Source organism: Barbatula barbatula (genome assembly GCF_947034865.1).
Source record: "Barbatula barbatula genome assembly, chromosome: 22".
NCBI classification, from domain to species: Eukaryota; Metazoa; Chordata; class Actinopteri; order Cypriniformes; family Nemacheilidae; genus Barbatula; species Barbatula barbatula.
In genome coordinates this window covers 9547346-9567344 of record NC_136785.1, presented here as the reverse complement: position 1 = coordinate 9567344, position 19999 = coordinate 9547346, and the positions used below count along the sequence as shown (strand labels likewise).

At 35.6% G+C, this 19999-nt stretch overlaps 3 protein-coding genes across 4 annotated transcripts in view; all 3 read left to right on the top strand.

The window, feature by feature from the left end:
* Positions 1-1623, top strand: part of gria1b (glutamate receptor, ionotropic, AMPA 1b) — a gene marked incomplete at both ends in the record, with an annotated part of 35438 nt that extends 33815 nt beyond the window's left edge. For both annotated transcript variants that reach the window (XM_079486265.1, XM_079486264.1), the window contains one exon: positions 580-1623. In XM_079486265.1, coding sequence (XP_079342391.1) covers positions 580-738 — 159 coding nt within the window. The remainder of the gene's footprint in view (positions 1-579) is intronic.
* A 9198-nt stretch (positions 1624-10821) lies between these two features.
* Positions 10822-16255, top strand: nipal4 (NIPA like domain containing 4). The gene is made up of 6 exons (XM_079486006.1): positions 10822-11154; positions 11614-11877; positions 12039-12095; positions 12171-12261; positions 13773-13933; positions 14015-16255. Exons 1-6 carry the CDS (start codon positions 11097-11099, stop codon positions 14623-14625), a joined length of 1242 nt encoding a protein of 413 aa, XP_079342132.1. The 5' UTR covers positions 10822-11096; the 3' UTR covers positions 14626-16255.
* Positions 16256-16438: 183 nt separating this feature from the next.
* tlcd1 (TLC domain containing 1) lies at positions 16439-19848 on the top strand. The gene is made up of 4 exons (XM_079486256.1): positions 16439-17013; positions 17658-17740; positions 18221-18303; positions 18958-19848. Exons 1-4 carry the CDS (start codon positions 16808-16810, stop codon positions 19339-19341), a joined length of 756 nt encoding a protein of 251 aa, XP_079342382.1. The 5' UTR covers positions 16439-16807; the 3' UTR covers positions 19342-19848.
* The last annotated feature ends 151 nt before the right edge of the window (positions 19849-19999 follow it).

Genomic DNA, 19999 nt, shown 5'->3' with positions numbered 1-19999 from the left:
CTCTTGAAATTTTACAGAATTAAGAATACGGTGATTTATGTAGATTTAATTACCCACAAACCCATGCGGTGACTCATAATTTTCATTCTGAGTCCTTTAAAGGGATGTCTGAAAAGTAAGCTTTTGAGGGGGGTTTTTAAGCTTAACACGCCGGGTGCAGTGCTCTTAAAATCGAATAGATCATCATGTCATAAAATCTGTGACACTTTCTCGGTTATTGAAGTGTTGTTTCAAGTGTTAAGGCATTATATTGGTATAAGAGCCACATTTAGAGTATCACAGCAACAAATCGCTGCTACTAGCAGGCCAATTAGTCTGCATCAGCCCGAGCAACATAATCCCTGGCAATCCACTGAAGTGTGCTGGATTTAAATCATTTATTCGTCAAGGATGCACAAGCCAACATCCACATCATTAGCTCCAGTTTCAAGCCTACAGGGTTTCATTATGTAAAACTGCAGCATGAGTGGGCTTCCAGTTTCTGTGCCACTTTTCTCATCGTTGCTTCACTTGATGGCTGATTTTTTCACAATTCCTTACAATTAAGCATTGACTATCTCTGTGTTGTATTTCTCTTAGCAAATCATTGACGCAGCCATGCTCAGTTCCAGTCTGACCAGGATGGGCAGTGGAGGTGAGAATGGTCGTGTGATGGCACATGATTATCCCAAAGCGGCACAGACTCTGCCATGTATGGGTCAGGCTGCTGCCATGGGCCTCAGCACCACGGGGATGTAAAAGGGCATCAGCTTTTAAAACAATGGAAGACTAAAAGGAAAAACAATAAGAAAGAGTCGGAGAGATAGTGAGAGAGCACTGCGGTATAGCTCAAATGCTACTGAAGTACTGCCAAATGGATTCATTGATAAAACACTCTGGGCTCCAAAAGAAATTACACACGGAGGAAAATTACTTTTGTAATATTAAGATGTGGTTGTTTTTTCAAGCGCAATAAGGAGGCCTGTGATGTTTTTTTTGTATGAAAGTGTTATTTTATGTACCTGAGAACACAGAGTAAGCTTCTCTTCACTTTCACAAATGAGTGACAATGGAACTACGTTGGTTTTTTAATGTCTTGTTTTCTCCCAACATCACTGATTTACTGTTATGATGTGCATTATGTTCTCTGTTTTGTCTGCCCTGTGCCATATCTTTGAGAGAAGTTAAAGTAGTTACACATTATTATCAGATGGTAAGGTGGATAGTTTACCTAAAAATGTAAATGTTTTATTGTATTTACTAACCCTCATGTTTTTCCAAACTTGAATGATTTAATTTTTTACAAAGATCATTTGGAAACGTACAGTATTCAAATATTTTATTTCATGCTATGATGGTTCATAGTGACTGTCTATTCTAACTTCAAAAAGGGATAAAAAAAGTACTACAGCGGGACAATAAATGTATTGTGCGTTCTGATGCCATATGATTGCTTTGCATAAAAAATAGACTGAAGTTTTAATTGTTGTTCAAATCTGCACCTCTACTACAGCCTATAGTCACTATGAAATCTAAATTGTTCGTTCTTATTTTTTATTAGTTTATTGTAGTTTTGTAAATTATTTACAACAGACAAGATTTTTTACTTCATGTGCCCTCATCTTTAATAAAAAACATTGATGTATGTCTCAGTGTGAGGGCTATGTTGCTATTTTCTGTCTTATGGCCAGACTTCCAACCTCCAACAATCCAATGAATTCCCTAAAGACGAAATCGAATCCCATCCATACATTTTCTATCCCAGAAGCTGCTTCAATCGGATATAGTCTACGTCACATAAAGGAAAACAAAACCAACTTCCTTTTCACACCAAATTTAAGAGCAGCTCTCATATCATATATGGCAGCTATGGAGCAAGTTGGATGTCATTGATGTTCAGTAAGGAATAATGTACTGGCAGCCGGTTGTTATCGCAGAAATAAGCCCCAACAGTGTGATCTTGTATTACACTGAAGGGGCCTTTTCGCGCTAACAGCCAGCTGCTTGTACATTATCCCGCTTATTACACGGCTACTTAAAATGTGGAAACTGGACAAAAAATTTGAATTTGAAATATTTGATTAGCTCATTTTTACCGAATGCGGACCTTCTGCTAGGATAAGCCGTTTAGTTTCGGTTTTAAATTAAGAAACGATGTCAGACGCCACGAACAGGCAGGTTGGTTTAATCATTTGTAAATATAATGTAATTTATATGTTATTAAAATACATATTTCTAATTAGCTTTTGTGTAATATTAAACTTGATATTTGAAAATAATTCTTTGAAAATAAGAACCTCTGGAATGTCGCAAATGGCCAATCAGAATCAAGCATTCTAATGAGCCGTTTAATAATGTGTTTTATAACCAGTCCTGACATCAATGAGATTGACAGGCAGGGTCACTATGAGTTGTCATAAAAAAACAGCATGAAGCTTTAAAATTCTACATGTGCTCTACTCACAGAAAAAACAACAATATGCGGGTATGGAAAAGCATAGGGCTCATTAAATAATGCCACACATTTTATTTTTCGCTTGAACTGTTGCTTATTAACTGGTGTCGTCATTAAACTGATTATAAATTAATTTCATCCTCTGTGTGCCACGTCAGCAAGTCACCCCCATTGGACAGTCTACAAATGTCTTCCTTTTCAACCAGTTTGATTGACAAGCCCCTCTAAGGAAGGAGAATTCTTTGATAAGGATGGTCTGAATTCTCATTCTGTCATTGTTAACGCTGTACTTCACTCTTATCCTTTACTTATGAAAACTTTGAAAACATCATCTGTTTCCTGTTCATGCTCCTTAATTGACTCTGAGAGTAACAGAGAAGGTATGAAAACTTCACATTTTATGTTCATGCCACTTCCACTTATCTTCTCTTTATGTACCTTATATGTCTACTGTATTGCATCTTTCACACATTGAACTGCTAATGGGATCTGAAACCTCTCCATCCAAAATAACCCCTGAAAATACAGATAATAATCTCTTCGTTGTAATAGCAGTTTGAAAATTGGTTGTCTAAACATCAATTCCAAGGAAAGTAATTTATGTAAATCTGCCTAATAGCAGACACAGGGACAACAACAAAAATTGCTCGTGCTGTGGGATTAATAGGATGATTTTATGGCCCGAATCTAACAGCCCATTAGAGAAGGAATGTGTGGGGCAGTTGCCAGTTCATTCGTTTGCCTGTTCCTCCACCCATTGGTTTATACTCCAATAAAATGAACACATTGAGATACATGGACACAGTCACAGGAATCACGTTGGGTTTCTCTTATACAGTAGATGGGATGCATTTTGTAAGCACATAACTCTCATGGAGCTGATCTTAGATATTATGAAGCATAGAGATAAACTCAATGTCAGTACTCTGTTTAAGCACACGGTCTTTGTTTAGCCATTAAGGAAAGCTTTCCAGGCACTTTGGTGAGCTTTTGTCTGTTTCTATCCTTTCTCTGTGGACCGATAGTTTGTACATCGTCTGTTCATTTTTTTTTGTGTTGATTCCATTTGTGCAAAGTAGAGATAATGAGAGAATCAACCGTATTAATGTGGAACATACATGCTGCAAAACGGTGCATTGTGTCCTTTGTTTTCCATTCAATGCATTATTTGTTCAGTTTTAATTATTTCTGGTCTTAAGTGAAATTCTGTATTTTAGGCCTAGATGTTATTTCTTGGGTTCACACGTTTAGTTTAAAATTTTGTTTAGAGAAATATCTCATTTTAACATTCACCTCACATACCTTTTAGAAAATGGCAGCAAGATGTAACAGCAACTTGTTGAAAGAGTGTTTGGAAATAAACTTTTCTTACTTTGAACAGTTTTTGTATTTATTGAAAACATTTATCTGACAATATTCAAACACATACAAACATCAACAAGTAAGGCCAGGAATACTTCATATTTTGTAAAAAGGGTAAAGTGAAAATTGAAATTTTGCAGAATGTTAGTGACTGGCAGCCAAATATGGAAAAACATTAACATTTCTTGGATAAATATTTGATATGGGCTTGGACCGATAAGTGTTGAATGGGATATTCCACTGTTTATGTTGCGTGCGTTTTAGTCATGTATAGTAGGATCTCACAAGTTAAAATGCAGATGTAATAATGTTATAATTACATCATAAGCTGCACCATAAAATAGTTTAATTTAGACACACCACTGACTTGCACAAAACAAAATGACTTGTTGGTGAAACATTGAGTTGTTAGTTCTTCTGTCGGGGAGACGTATTGATCTTCATAAATGCCATGTTTGTTCTCTTTGTTTCAGTTCTCTCTATAGGCTTGGCCTTTCAGTCAATCACAGAAAATGCTAGAGACCTTTGATGTGTTTACAAACTATTCTGAGATGCCAAAATATATAAAGATAAGGTATGAATTTATCTAATTTATAGCATAAATATGCTCTGTATTAAGCTGACAAGTCCAGATATCTTCTTTACTCATTAAGATTTATGAGTGCCTATATTTTATTCTCGAGTTAAAACATTTGACTTTTAAAACTAAAGACTTAAACAAGTATTTGTAACAGACTGTATACAGTATTTCAACTGTTGAATCAGCATAAGTGCACAGTTCTCTTATTGAAATGAAAACGTGTACTGCTTTGAATTCCCATTATAATGTTTATAGGCTATAGCCTTTCTCAAGAGTGCCATCTACCTGCATCAGGTTCCAGTCTGGATTTGTTTTTGTGGATTCAGTTTAAAAAACTTTCACCCTTTTATTTAATAAAGGAGTGTGTTCGTTTTTTTTATAATGTAGATTTACATTACAGAGTTTATGAATTTATATGAAAAACATTTTAAAGTTGACCCCTAAATACATCAAAGTACAAAAATACGTATTTGATGAGTCTTAACACCAATAACATGGTTAAATGCACCTGTAATTACATTGTTACAAAATTTGATCAATGTCAAGTAAAAAAATATATTTTTCACACAGAAATTATAAAATATTAAAATATTATTGCTATTAATTAAAAACCACAGGCCTGTTAAAATGACAATAATATAAAAAAACGTTTTGTCATTAGTGAGACAGAAAGGCTTTAGAGTTCTCAAAGTAATGCGTCAAATTCCAAAAAGTTTCATTTCCAATAAATGTATATGAAAGCTCAATGAATAATTTTTAATTAAAAATAATGAGATCCTTTTTAGAAAGTTAAACATTTTAATGAAGCAATTTTATCATGAATAATATTGCTAAAAATTACTGGTAAGGCTTAAGAATTAAAAACTTTTTTCAGGGCAGACTGATTTCAATACAAATGATATATTTTGTATAAAATTCATGCCTGTAATTTGTCAGTTACTCTAACACAGTTGCTATGCCAACCCATTTCATGCCTTAACTGCAACTTTGAAGAAATACCTGATGTTACCCTGTGAGGAGAATCTGTAAATAGTTTATCATTTTATGTATTTCTCTCATGTAGATTACGTTATGGGGAGATATAAATTGAGTTAAAATGTGAAAGCAAATATAAAAAATTCAGTAATGATCATTGCATGTCACAAGAATAAAGGCAGCTGCGGTTGTCATACACCACATCACATATTTATAGTTGCAGTGGATGACATAAACACTGAGAGGGACGTACTATTTATTCTAATTAAAATGAATATAATTTGGTTTGTTGTTAATGTTAAAGAGATTGTGTCAACATTTACATACATTCATGTTGTTTTGAACCTATAACTTATTTTTATGAATTATGAATTTGAAACACAAGCGCACAGACAAAAGAAAAAAAATAAACTACAGTGAAAGTGAATATGGGGCTGTGGCTGACAGTCACTAAAATTCTTCTTAACATGTCATTTGTGTTCCACAGTAGAAAGAAAGAGAGACCTGTGACAACTAATATTTGTCATTTCACGTACTAATAACCTCTTACTTCCAGTATTGCTCTGTTCATGTTAAAGTTGGTGGGAAAAAGTATCTTGTGGACAAACCTCCACAACTCCATATCAAGGGGATTTTGTGGTAGAAGGAAGGAATAAATACCATGACAGGCCTATTGCTTGAAAATGACTAAAATGCTCGAGGCTGTTGTTATCTGGTGATTGATTTTACAAAAGCAATAGGTTAAGGGGAAGGGCTGTGGTGGCCTTTTATTCTAGATTTGTTGGATTATTAAATCATCCTGTGCATATACAGTAACATCATGATAATCCAATCCAAGTAATTTATTTTTTAATCAGAGAATTTTGTGTTCTTTATGATCATGATTAATTCTGTCAGAGTGGAAAAGAAAACATGACAACCTGAAGTTTTCCAAGAGCAAAACTAGAATCCTATTTCAACCCGATATGCGTAAAATTCTAATGTCAAAATAGCAGCTCAGAAAGGAGGAAACTTTTGTCACCTGGTTTGAGTTGAGATTCTTTTCAACAGTTCAACAGAAAAATCCGTGCTGTGTTTCCTAAGTCTGCAGTGACATCATCTGGGCTCTTTGTATAACAGAATGAAATCCTTCCCTTTTTTCATTAGTTTTTTCTTGTACACAGTAGGAAAGTAAGATCCTTTGTGCAGCTTTTCAATCAAGCATCATGCTATTATCTTGAATCTACATGATATGAAAGAAATTACAGAATGTTGTTTAAATAATCCAGCTGTGTGGAGCCTAATGTTTGTTTAGAAAGCCCCACACTCATATAATTAGCCCATGAAAATCGGTGGAACATGTAGCCCCTGTCAGGGGACTTCTGTGTGCTCTGGGTAACCAGTCTCTTGGCTGTTTGAGCCAACCCCAGGAGCTCTACTTTAAAACTCATTTCGACATGCGTTAGTGAGACAAAATAACTGCTTACAAATTATGTTCAAACAAAACACCGTTGATGACCACCGTTCGTACGTTTTATTATGATTTCACTTCACTCCTGTGATGTTAGGTTTAGGGGCGTGGTTAGGGTGGACATTTCTCGTTGTAGCCATAGCGATCTTGTGAAACATACGACTTCATCTGGTATCAGGTTATAAACATACACACGTGGCATGTGTTTCGAAAGTCGTGCTGAATGCACGAAAAAAGGTTGTGCTTGTGAAACGAAATAAATTGTGCTGACTGGCCCCAAACAATGATCAATTCGTCTCCATGAACACAAATTAGGTGACTGTCACAAACTGCCTTGAGACTGGGTTGAAATGATATAAATCGTTATGATTAGTCACCCTTTATGTTTGTCATTGGGTTTTAAAAAAAAAATATCTAACCAATAAAAGTGCTTGTCAACTTTGACAAAACAGTAATAATTTAATAAGTTCAATGCTTTTTACATTTCCTCAAAAACAGCTAATTTGGACATCCAAGGGTTTGGAAAGACTGCGACAATATATAAGAATATGATGGATTTAGGTAATATAGTTGTCATTCAATTTCTGAGCTAGTATTGTAAACACGAAAATAATTTTCCAGCTGACGTCAGCATGTCGGTTTACCTCTGTTTAAGCCCCTTATGAGCTAAACTGGTTCTCCAGCATTTAATGGAAATCTTATGTACCTGTACCTTCATCAAGGAAGTATCGGGTAACTCGCTATGAGGAACTATGCATCAGTGTTGTAGTCCTAACATAAAAATTGGGGAAGATATTAATGCACGAAGTAAACATTTCATTGCAATTCTTATGCAATTCTAATGTCTAACTGCATTAGTACTTCTACAACATGTATTAATCTAAATTAATGTTAATTTCAACATAACAAGCATTAAAGGTTGGTGCATAAGTTATTATACATTTGGAACTTACATGAACAAATGAATATCTACTGAAAAATATGAACAACTGTATAAATATTTTTGCTTATTTTAAGCAGGGCTGTAGTCAAGTCCACCTTTGTCAAATCCAAGACCAGGACTCAAGAGTCAAGAGCGAAGAGTTCAAATCAAGTCCAAATAGGTTTGAGTCCAAGTCAAGACCGAATGCAAAAAAGAATCCTCTTCAAGACCAGGGGCGATTCTAGGATTTTTTCAACAGGGGGGCACAAGAGGGGCCACAATTAATACAGAGGGGCCAATCTTGTGTTGTGTGAACTGTATATCAAAATCATTTTAAGAGTTTAGGAACCTTTAAATTCAGTAATAAACAGTGATACCCTATTATATTTTAATAGCATTTATTCACGGCTCTAAATCAAAACAAAACAATTTGTGTTAACTTTTCACATTACAAAAGTGAAAGAAAAACAGTAATAAATAAACTTCTGTGTAAACACAGTACACACTAAATTTGAGACTAATTTTATTTACTTTGACACAAAATTCAAGAAAACTACAATATATTGTATGGCAAGAAAAGTAAACATCAAGTTATAGAAATTAGATACAATTAATTTTAGCCAAACAACTGTTAATTCTGACCAAACAAATAAACAACAACTTAGTTCATAAGTAGTAAAATGTGGCTTATAATAGGTTTATGTATCTGGTTAATTTAAAAAAAAGTACAATTCAGCTTCTGAAGGTGGGGAAGTATCCAGCTCTTCCACATCACTTTCACTCTCATCTGTTTCATCCCTAGAGACAGCTATAACACAAAGATATATTAGTAAAATACAAGGATTCTAACCACATAACTTTATGCATTAATAAAATAACACTCAGGAGTGCACTTTTTCTGTATGATCCTGAAATGACCAATATACCAAAGTACCAATATATAAATATAGGGACTTATGTGATTTAAGCAAATGTGCAGCCCTGATTATACCATACCACAACAACAACAACAATACAAACCAACTAAAACACTTTAAAACGTATAACTCGGCATTTATGGCCTTAAACTGAACAGAAAAACAGTCAAAAACACTGTGGAAATGTCAGAGCATGTCACGTGATGCGTTTGAACGAATCACGTTGTCGGAAATTGGCATCAGCTATGAGATTCGCTTTTAGAGTTAAATGCCCAATTTTACTTACACGATTGGTTGCTGATGAAAAGGAAATTACCATATTTGTAGAGAGAGAGAGAGAGAGAGAGAGAGAGAGAGGATTTAGAACGCCAACTTTTGTCTCACCACAAGTCTGAAAGACGACATATTGAAGACAAATAACGTTAGCCCCAAATCTCACAATTGACAAGTAAAAAATAATAGAAAACTATGTTTTTGCCTGCCGTGTCTCACCTTAAAGTGTGTAGCGTTAGATAAACATCATAGATCACACGATTTATTTCGTCACCTCGCTTGCAATATAACTTGCGTTGTGGCCAAAAAATAAGTAACTCCCATTTTACATTCAGCATCAGGTCAGGTGCATAGTAAATATAACGATTAGCATTATCTTAGTCTGCTCTAGGAGATAACATCGTCATCGAACCTGGTCTGTCCTAACACCGAAAGACGGTAGCTGCTAACGTTAATAGTCCCAAACCCTTCTTGCACTGCAACAACTCGCTAATCGAAAAAACATAAGCAATATAAAATAGATCAACTTACCGTGTGTTTTTTTGTTGTTGATGTTGGAAAACAGCAGCTTCCTATTCTTGGTCCTAGTTGAGAAGCATCGCGACGCAATCATTAATTACTACAAACTGAACGATTATAATTTGAATTTGTGAGTGACAGACAAGTAGAAGGGTGGGGGCACAATCGGGGGCCAATCAGTTTTCAAGAGGGGCCAGTGCCCCCATGGCCCCTCCCCTGGCTACGCCACTGTGAATCAAGACCACATAGTTTATTTGTAATGATCAAAAAGCGGATCAAATTAGGTCATTTTATTAACTTAAGGAATAGCAATTTCACCAAAGTAACATAAAGCCGAAGTCACATTCTGGGCTGCCAGGGGTAAATGTCCATTCTCAGTATGTTGACTTGTCATTGTTAACTGCGTTGAATCAACATCACTTTAGCAACCGCAATTTAAAAAAAACATGAAGAAGTTTCAACAAAACAGTATTATTGTGATCAGTATTTGCTTTAGTTGGGTTCTTGATTCTTGAGTTTTAACATTAGGTTTTCATTGTCTGTTATACTTTGCAAAAATACATTTGTTGAGGCAATGAAAACGAAGATCCATTGGGATCGGGTGATAATGATTGTAGTCTTTCTGCAGTTACCTAAATAATTTCTCATGAGTGCATTGTGTTATTGATTTATGAGTATTGTGTGATACTACAGTGTGAGATTAAAGCACTTGTATTGCTTATTATACTGTTTGAATTGACAGTATACCCACAAAAAAACTTTAAATTGGTGAATCAATCAGACATCAAGAAACAGTGTATGAAACTCAACAATAGTGACAATCAACAAAAGAAAGCTTCATGCTGCAAGGCATACTGTGTAAAATAATAGTACAAAACTCATTCATGACTGTAACAGTACCAAACATACATACCACATCAATGGTTTTGTTTGGACGAAGGACAAAATCATCGGACTCTATCAAGACCAACTAGAACATTTGGCCCTGGACAAGTCTGAGTGTCGATACCGAGTAAGAAAAACGTCTCGAGTCCGGACTAAAGTACTACAGCCCTGAGTTCATGTTAGCTAACACCTTACCCCCCCCCAAATAAAACATGGTTTTACTATAGTTAAAAAAAAAACATGGTTAGGCCTACTGTGAAATGGTTGCTAGTAAAACTATGGGTTTCCCAATCGTAAACAATACACAAAAAACACTGTTGCTACACTTTTACAACAAAAATCAAGGTTCATTTCCGTAAAGGAATATAGGATCTTATTTTAAAATGTTACAACTTGTAGTTTTAGAATGCAGCTCATGATATCAACATAATTCCCAACCATGCAAAAATATAATTTTCGTGTACCCTACAAGTGGGAAGTTTGAGTTCCTCGCATTGTTATATTAGAAACATAAGCGTTTAACTCTCCTGACGGAGACTATTTCCGCGCTGAATCAGGCGCGACTCGGGCGTGGCAGCAGACACCTGCTTTACAGTGTTGTCGTCGTGCAGGTATCGGTCGTGTAAAGTAACGCCCGATGATGGTACAGGACGTTCGTACTGACGTTTGCAAATGAACCGAGGCGCTGTCCAAAAGAACGAGTTTTATTTCTCGTGGGAGTAATTGCTTTTATTTTCCTTTAAATGGATTTATTTCTGTAGCAGTATAGCAGGTTGTTTATGAAAGTGGACGATACAATGCACGACATACATCTGCCCATCGATTCGTGCATAAATGGTAAGTGTTAATGACTAGGCTACTGAATTTAAACGAGATGTTGGTTGTTTGTATTTGTCTGGTGTGAGAAGTCTGGTTTCGGTGATAGTGGGTCTCATCTGGCTATCTGTATATCGGTAATTGTTTAAAACCACAGTATTTCACTATACAGCATTTTATTTGAATAAAAACCCTACAGATAGCAAAGATGATTGATTTAATATTGAACCAACGTTAAATGGGTTATTATCTTTGCTATCTGGGGGATTTTAAATGCCGGAGTCGTTTGTTATAATGTTCCTTATAATTCACTAGAGCATTTTTATTACAATTTATTATCTGTATCTGTAAAACTTCCATAGAAATACTCAGAACAAAGGTGTTGGCATCTATATAAATTTGTATTAATGAGACAATTGTATTAGTGCCTTTCACATATAATCCTAATGAAATACAATACTTGTTTCTTCTTCTGTCCAGGTTCTGTAATAAGACTATTGTGTCCCACATCCACCTCTGTTTGTGTACTCGACGGGTTAACTGGTAACACGTCTTTAAGCGAGGAACACGCCACCATAAACTCTACAGTCAACAAAGCAGCTGTAGTCATCGACAAATGGAGCAACTACAATTTCTGGATAGGCTTGACCCTGGCAATACTCTCAGCTTTTCTCATTGGAGGAAGTATTATTCTGAAAAAGAAAGCATTACTGCGTCTAGCCAGTGCTGGAGAGATGAGGGCAGGTCAGGTCATTTACATTCAGATTTACATAATAGAAAGGAAATCTATGTCACTCCAGATAGACATTTGTTTCCCTTTTAAACCAGCCTGTTTTCAAGACAAGATTTTATAGTTCATTGTTAAAACAGTGTCTTCATTTTGTGATGAATCTTCAAATCTTTAGCTGAGGGAGGCCATGGGTACTTGAAGGACTGGCTTTGGTGGGGTGGCCTTTTGACCAGTAAGTTTATTTCAACACAGTTTTAATCATCCTCCTTTGTTATTGTAGTAACATCCTGGTTTTTATTTTGCTCAGTGGGTGGAGGTGAGGCAGCAAACTTTGCTGCCTACATGTTTGCTCCTGCTACAGTGGTCACCCCTTTAGGAGCTCTCAGTGTTCTTATTAGGTAATGGAACCACCCTTATTTACACTTAGCAACAGTCTGCTCCACATGACGCTGTGTAAACATTATAAGCTTAAACGCGACAGAACCGGTATTTTTAGTTATAAATTCATTTTTCCATTCAAATTTAATTATAATGCACTTTTTACAATGTTCCATTGTTTCAATTATAGTAATTATAATCTTTGAGGTACACTTTAAGCACAGAACATGAGGCTAAAAGTATAAGGATTCAGAAGCACTGCATTAATTAAAATATTACTTAAAGAATATGTGCATGTCTATTGATTATTTTTTAATTAAAAATGAAGCATTAATGATAATGAAAGATGTCTCACACAGATTATTCACACATTATTATTTTACATTCTTGTAACATGGGTAATTATTCTTTCCGTCTATTAATCTACATAATCCAACATAATGTCTAGAAAATATTGCCTTACTGTACCCGTCAATTCTTTGTCACCTATGATTATTGTCCCCAGCCAAGAATGTATTTAGGTCATACCTGTAAAATCATAGAATAAAACTTAAAAAAGAAACAATAGACACATTTTTATATTGTAAATAACCCAGCAAAAGCGATAATGATATTAAAGGGATGAAAGAAAATTCTGTCATCATTTCCTCACCCTCAAGTTGTTCGAAACCTGTATACATTTATTTGTTCCGTTAAACTCAAAGAAAGATATTTGTACAAATGTAAACATTGATAGAACTGTTCTAGGACTAGTTCTAGTTCTAGGACATCTTAGAATACCATAGAAAAAATGTTTTTGTTGTGTTGAACACAACATGAGATTTTAATTTCAATATTTTCTTACTGTGGTAGTCAATGATTTCCTGGAATTAAAATGACTAACATTCTTCCAAATATATTCTTTGTGTTCAACAGAACAAATACATTTATACAGGTTCGGATAGGGTGAATAAATGATGACATAATTTTTATTTTTAGTGTCTTTAATGTCAAGGATGATAACTGATATTGTTTAAATGCATATTGTAATACTGCAAATAAACATTATGACAGCGGGTTGGCAAGCCAACATAGTATTTAAAAATAAATACATAAACATTTAAATTGTAATTTGATATACATGGTGCTTACTACTTTGAATAAGAATGTCTGAATTCAAACATATGAAAGTTTTATCAATGAACACAGTATTGAGAAAAACAGCAATGATACTATATGAATTATAATACCATGTATTCTGTGCCTTCTATATTTTTCATAATTATATTTCTTTTCTACTGTCACTATCACCTAAATGTATGTAAAGCTGCCTTACAACGCAATATTTAAATAAGTGCTATATAAATAAAACAAATTAAATTGTAAGATTGAATTGAACTGTCACTTTATGATATGATATGATATATGATATGATATATGCATGTCAACAGTCCATTAGTCGTAGCAATAGCCTTTTGTGTTTATGTCCAAGCTATTCATTTGAACTCAATGGAAATGTACTAATGTTAATGTTTGCTCACGCTTCTTTCAGTGCAGTTCTGTCCTCCCACTTGTTCGGGGAAACAATGAATCTGCTGGGAAAACTTGGCTGCATGCTTAGCATACTGGGAAGTACAATAATGGTTATACATGCTCCCGAAGAGGAAGAGGTGACGACACTTGTGGAAATGACAGAGAAAATGCTGGACCCTGGTTAGTGTCTATATACTTTTTGTCTTTTTGAAACCAAAAACAGATTTAACAACTTAATTGCAAACACTTTTTTTTCTGAAGGTTTTATGATATTCGCCAGCGTCCTGTTGGTATGTTGTATGGTCCTCATCTTCTACTTCTCTCCTCGCTTTGGTCAGACGAACATTTTAATTTATATAAGCATCTGCTCTCTGCTCGGAGCTTTTACGGTGTCCTCGGTCAAAGGCCTCGGCATTGCGATCCGCACCTGCTTCTCGGACCTTTCCGTCTTCCGTCACCCTCTCACCTGGATCCTGTTGCTTACCTTAATAGTATCCATCCTCATCCAAATCAACTATTTGAACAAGTCGCTTGATACCTTCAATACGCTCCTGGTCTACCCCATATACTATGTATTCTTTACTACTGTGGTCCTAAGCACCTCAGTAATTCTGTTTAAAGAGTGGGGAGCCATGTCAGGAGTGGATGTCCTGGGCACAGTCGGAGGCTTCTTGGTGATTGTGATTGGGGTGAGCATGCTGCACCTCTTCAAGGACCTTAATGTATGTTTTGAAGATCTGAGGAGCAGTCTATGTGAGCCACTAGGTCACGAGAGCCCATCAAAGAGGGAGGACAAGCATATCCTTATAGAACACATAGAAACCCTTCCGCCCATGAGAGAGGAAGGCCCTAGAGTTTTCATCATCAGCTGAGCAACTCGGTTCTTGCATAGGATTGTAAACGATGTGCAGTTTATGATCATGTCTTAGCTATTTTAATTTGTTATTTTATTCACAGAAGGCTGTTTTGCTATGACGCATAATTGACTGCTGCTGAGCACCTACAGAGACATTTTCACAAAAAATAACTGCTGTTAATTATATAATTGCTGTTAAACAAATTTTAAGCATTGTTCAAATGCAGCTTTATGTGTAAGACAGCCGACAGAAAAACTATGAAGGGCTTGATTTTTAATATTGTAAATATACAAAAACATATTTTCATAGACAACCTATAATAGATCAATCAAGCCAATATATTTACATCACTATTCCGCAAAACTGACTAGCTGATCGTTTAAATATATTTTAAATCAAATAAAGTTACATATACATATCAGAAGGCTATGAAAGTGTAGTGTCTATTTTGAAATGGTCCATGAATAAAGATATTCATGATAGAATTGTTATTTTTGTGTGAACTATCCCTTTACATTTGTTTGCAGAAATGTACAAATGAAAATGTTTTTGTGTGGTCTTGCAAAGCTGAAGGCTTCAAATGTCAAGAGGGAGGAAAAATGTTTTTAGTTGTGAGGACTTTGACCTTGAGACTGTATTTACCTTTTAATCTACTGAACAGAAGAGTAATGCATCAAATGACTCTTAGGTCAATATAACTGTAGCTCTGTGCATTTGACAAATCTGAAAAAGAGAATAATTAAAAAGAAAGAAAAACAGCAAACTACAGCCAATAATCCCTCCAAATCATCACCATGGATTCTATCTGACATCTTCAAAATTTAGTTATTACAATTTTGTTGTGTGACGACTTTTTAACATTATGTGATGTATTTTTAAGTTGTTTTAGAAAACAAAAAAGGTTATATCTACAAAGTCAAATGAAATGTAAAAACTTTAAAGCTCAATATCTCAGAACTGCTCAGAATGCAGATACAGCCTCCAAGGTGACCAAGGCGACGACATGTAACGCTTGAATGTTACAGGGATTTCTTTGAAGTACAATAATATACATTTTCAAGGATTATTCAAGATATTAATTATTTGCCTGTATAACATGTGCATTCTTAATAGCACCAGCAGATGGCAAACTCTCCACATGAAACCCACAATTGCCACCCACAAGTCATCTTTTTTCAAATCTTACATAGCTTTGCATAGGTGTGCCTGAAAGTCCAGTAGCTTGGACTAATAAAGTGCTACGATACAGTAAAAACTGCAGTAAGCAAATAGTGAGATCCTATGTGAAGTTTAAAATAGCTAGACCATTTTACAGGAAGTAAACAACACTGGTCTAGAAGCACTTCCTGTTACAGTTTATAATGCATGTTTATAATGCATCTAAGCAGTCTAATAGATGTTCATTTAACATTTGAATTCAGTCCTAAAATATTCTGTTGGTTGTGTTTTGTTCTAACATTTGTGTAGTTAAACTGAAACAGGAAGTGCTTCTGGACCTCTGCTGACAATAATCATGCATTTTTTGTTTTTTAAAGCATGAGTTGGAAGCACCTTAGGACAGTGGTCCTCTAGAATCATGACTTTATGCTTCTAGTGGTCCTGGTTTTATGCATTTTGTGCCTTATCACTAGTAAAAGCTTATTATAAACAATACAACAAACGTTTCCTTCTTGGTCCGACTGTGTGAGTGAAATAATTTAATCCAGCTGCAAGACTCAGTACATTTCATTTGTTTAGGACAGCAACATGCTTCTGAATTTTGAATGGCCTCTATTGTTCTATTGTGCTCAGTCTCCCACTCAACCACACACATAGAGAACATCCAATCACAGTTGACACAACAGAGTCGACTGTATGACTTTAACGCTGTGCTGGATTGTGAAGTTGTAGAAATAAATAAAGTTCCGAGGAAAGAGGTGTAGCCAACATCCGCTGTGATATCACTCCTACGGACCTGTTCTTCACCGACCAATCACTGTTCAGCAAACAGGTATAGTGACACATGCCACACCTACGGCAGGCAGCAGCACATGAAAGAAAGACAGAGTTTAAGAAACATATGAAAAGCTTGGTTTGGTTTAAAACTATTCTCAAAAAAGAAACTTCATTGGGACGGTACTGTTAAAAGTGCATAGACAGCGACAACAAGGAACTGTTATCTGAGAAAAGGAAAGGCAAAAACAAGCAGTGGTGGAGGATGGACACATTGCTGAATCAAGTCCAGAAGCATCCAGTCCTCTCTGTATTGTGCTGCTCTGTGGCCTTCAGGATCCTTCACAGGTTACTGCAGACTGTGCCGAGTCCCAGCATCGTGGACGCAGACCCCTGGAAGTCATGGAAGTGGAAGAACCTTTCGGTGTCACTCGTCCACTCTTTGCTAACTGGCACCTGGGCTGTCGCCTGGTGAGTAAATTAGCTTGCTTTAGTGAGTTTGACCGAATCTTTCATTTCCAAATCTTAAAAGGTACAGAGTTTAAGTCAAAATAAATAATGTTGTTCTATTCGATTGGGTAACACAGAAGAGCCATGCTCTTTTATTGTATGGACATGTTTGTGTTCCCAAAAAAAAAATTTTTGTAAAGACAAATTTGTTGGCTGAAAATGTGTGAAGTGTTTAAAGGGACAGCAATAAATAATCGATGAATAAGCACCAAAGATTTTAACTGCAAGCTGTAGCATCTACATTGCAAAACAGAAGACCAAACAGTCTGTGATTTCATAGATCAATAGTCACAACACACTAATTGCAATGTGTAAAATCATCTAGACAACTGTGGATTGACGTTTTAGATAAATTACAAACTAATAGTTGTAACTAGTACAGTAGTAACTAATGGTGTCTGTTGAAATAGCTACATAACCACATCATTTTCAGTTAGAGATCTTAAGTGTGGGAACAGGAAAAACCTGCATGACAGGCATGAATTGAAAGAACTCTAAGTGTATGTGTTACTATCAATTCACCCCTCAAACCGAGCAAGAGTTTCTATCAATATATTGTGTACACATGTTTGACATCAATAGCCTGTATGAATCTGTTCCAACAGTGTAATACAGCATCCAGTGATGGTGCATGAAATCCGTTCAACCTACACGGCTCCTTCCTACCTGCTCGTCATTGTTTCATCTGGTTAGTAAACCACAGATCGTACAACATCAAAACACATATCACTATAATTAGTTTTAACTAGACACAAATAAGGGTGCTTTCAAGCACATTAAAAATGCATAATATATTTACAAAATGACTCATTTGAGAGGGTTTCACTCTAACTGTTTCCAACCATTAAAACCCTTGTAAAACTCCCAACTCAAATTCTGATAGCTTCTGACATACAGTCCTATTCCCTGTCTCCCCTATACTAAACTTTATTTTGTTGTGACTCTGGTCTTTGGAACGATGTTGTGGAGATTACAGCTAATGTACGGTATTATGTTAAAGCCATCTGTATATTTGCATATAAGGGGTTGAAATGTAAACTTCCTACAGGAGAGTGGCACCTGTACATCTGTTTTGCATAACAATGTGAAAAATATACACTCCATGGTGAACAAACTAAAGAGCGAGTGGCTTAAGATGCAAGAGAGTTTGACAGCCATGTTTTGACAGGATACTTCATTCAGGATGCTGGTGATATTATCTTCAGTGGGTATGCAAAAGCATCTTGGGAATTTCTGCTTCACCATGTTTTGGTAAGTCAAATCATAGATTATCAAACAAACTCTGGCTGAACGGTCACAAACTGTGCACCATTAAATGATTTCAATTCAAGTGTCTTGAACAGCAATACAATTTTTACCACACTAAGTATCAGCACTTAAAGGAAGAGTTCACCCAAAAATTTAAGTTCTGTCATCATTTACTAACCCTCAAGTTGTTCTAAATCTGTGTTTAGCAGAATAAATATATTTATACAGAGAAACATATTTGGAAGAATGCTTGTAACCAACCAGTTCTTGGCCACCATTGACTACCATAGTAAGAAATATTGCATGAGACATTTCTGTTGAACACAAAATAAAATATTTGAAAGAATGTAGGAAAACAAACAGTACTGGGGCACATTTAACTACCATTGTCATTTTTCCTATTATGGCAGTCAATGGCCAAGAACAGGTTTGGTTACAAGCATTCTTCCAAATATCTTTCTCTGTGTTCATCAGCACAAATATATTTTTATAGATCTGGAACAACTGGATGGTAAATAAAATATTTTTTTATGGAACAGTCTCTATTAACTTTATCCTTAAATTGTTTTTGTGCACCATTAAGTCCACCTATCTCATTTGAACATAAATTGTATGTACTGTACATCCTTGTAAGTAAAAACTATTTCTCTTTCCTAGGTGATTTGGTGCTTCCTGTATGCCTTGTTCACACATCTTTATGTGGCAGGTGCAGTTGTGGCTTTGTTTGTGGAAGTGAACAGTGTATTTTTACACACACGTTTATTGCTAAAGCTAGCCAAGGTGGCTCAGAATTCTCTCATTTACTCCATCAACAAACAGGTTAACATAGTGACCTATGTAGTCTTTAGACTTGGAGCGCAGTGTTATCTCACCTGGTACATCATATACCACTACTCATCCCTGGATCACGCCTTCTTGTTCCTAGTAACCATGTCCCTCATGAACATCATGATTCTCATCTATTTTTACCGCCTCCTCTGCACAGATTTCTTCTCCAAGCGCCGTCCAGACAGAAGTGCCTATAAATTTGCTGATGACTAAATCAACAATTCTTGCCAGGGGTTGATTATGGCTCTTCTCTTCAAAAAACACATTTACATGTGACAGTACTTTAATATAGTTTATTGTCCAAACGTCTGAGGCTGTCAAGCTCAGCCTGTACGGGAACTGCCTCTGTATTCCAGATGCTTATATCACTTCAGGACACTTTTTATTAATCTACAAGACTTTAATCTACAATTATTTTTTTTATCTGAGACAGTGATCTTCATCTTCTAGGCTACATGTAAAAATGAAAGATACTTCACTTTTCTTTTATCATGTTCTTTCTAAACATTTTTTTGCACATCCGCTAAACTGGTCATTATCAATTTGATCAAAACAATGAATTTTTCTAGTTATACTAAATATTGATAAACCTACCTCAGCCTCACAATAAATCTGAAATGTCAACTCAATTTACTTGTTCTAATCATTTTCTTTACCACATCAAGAAATATCTAAATCCTTAATGCAAAAAAATGACACTACATTAAAATGTAGTCAACCATTTTTGGGGGGGTTTCTGTCTAACAATTTGTGCTCGTTTTCATAGCGTGCGAGTTGTGCATTATCCAGCGTATTATGTGTATTATCCAATGCAGTTTGACAGCTAACCTAGAGATATGAGACAGTTGTTCCCGATTATCTATAACCATAT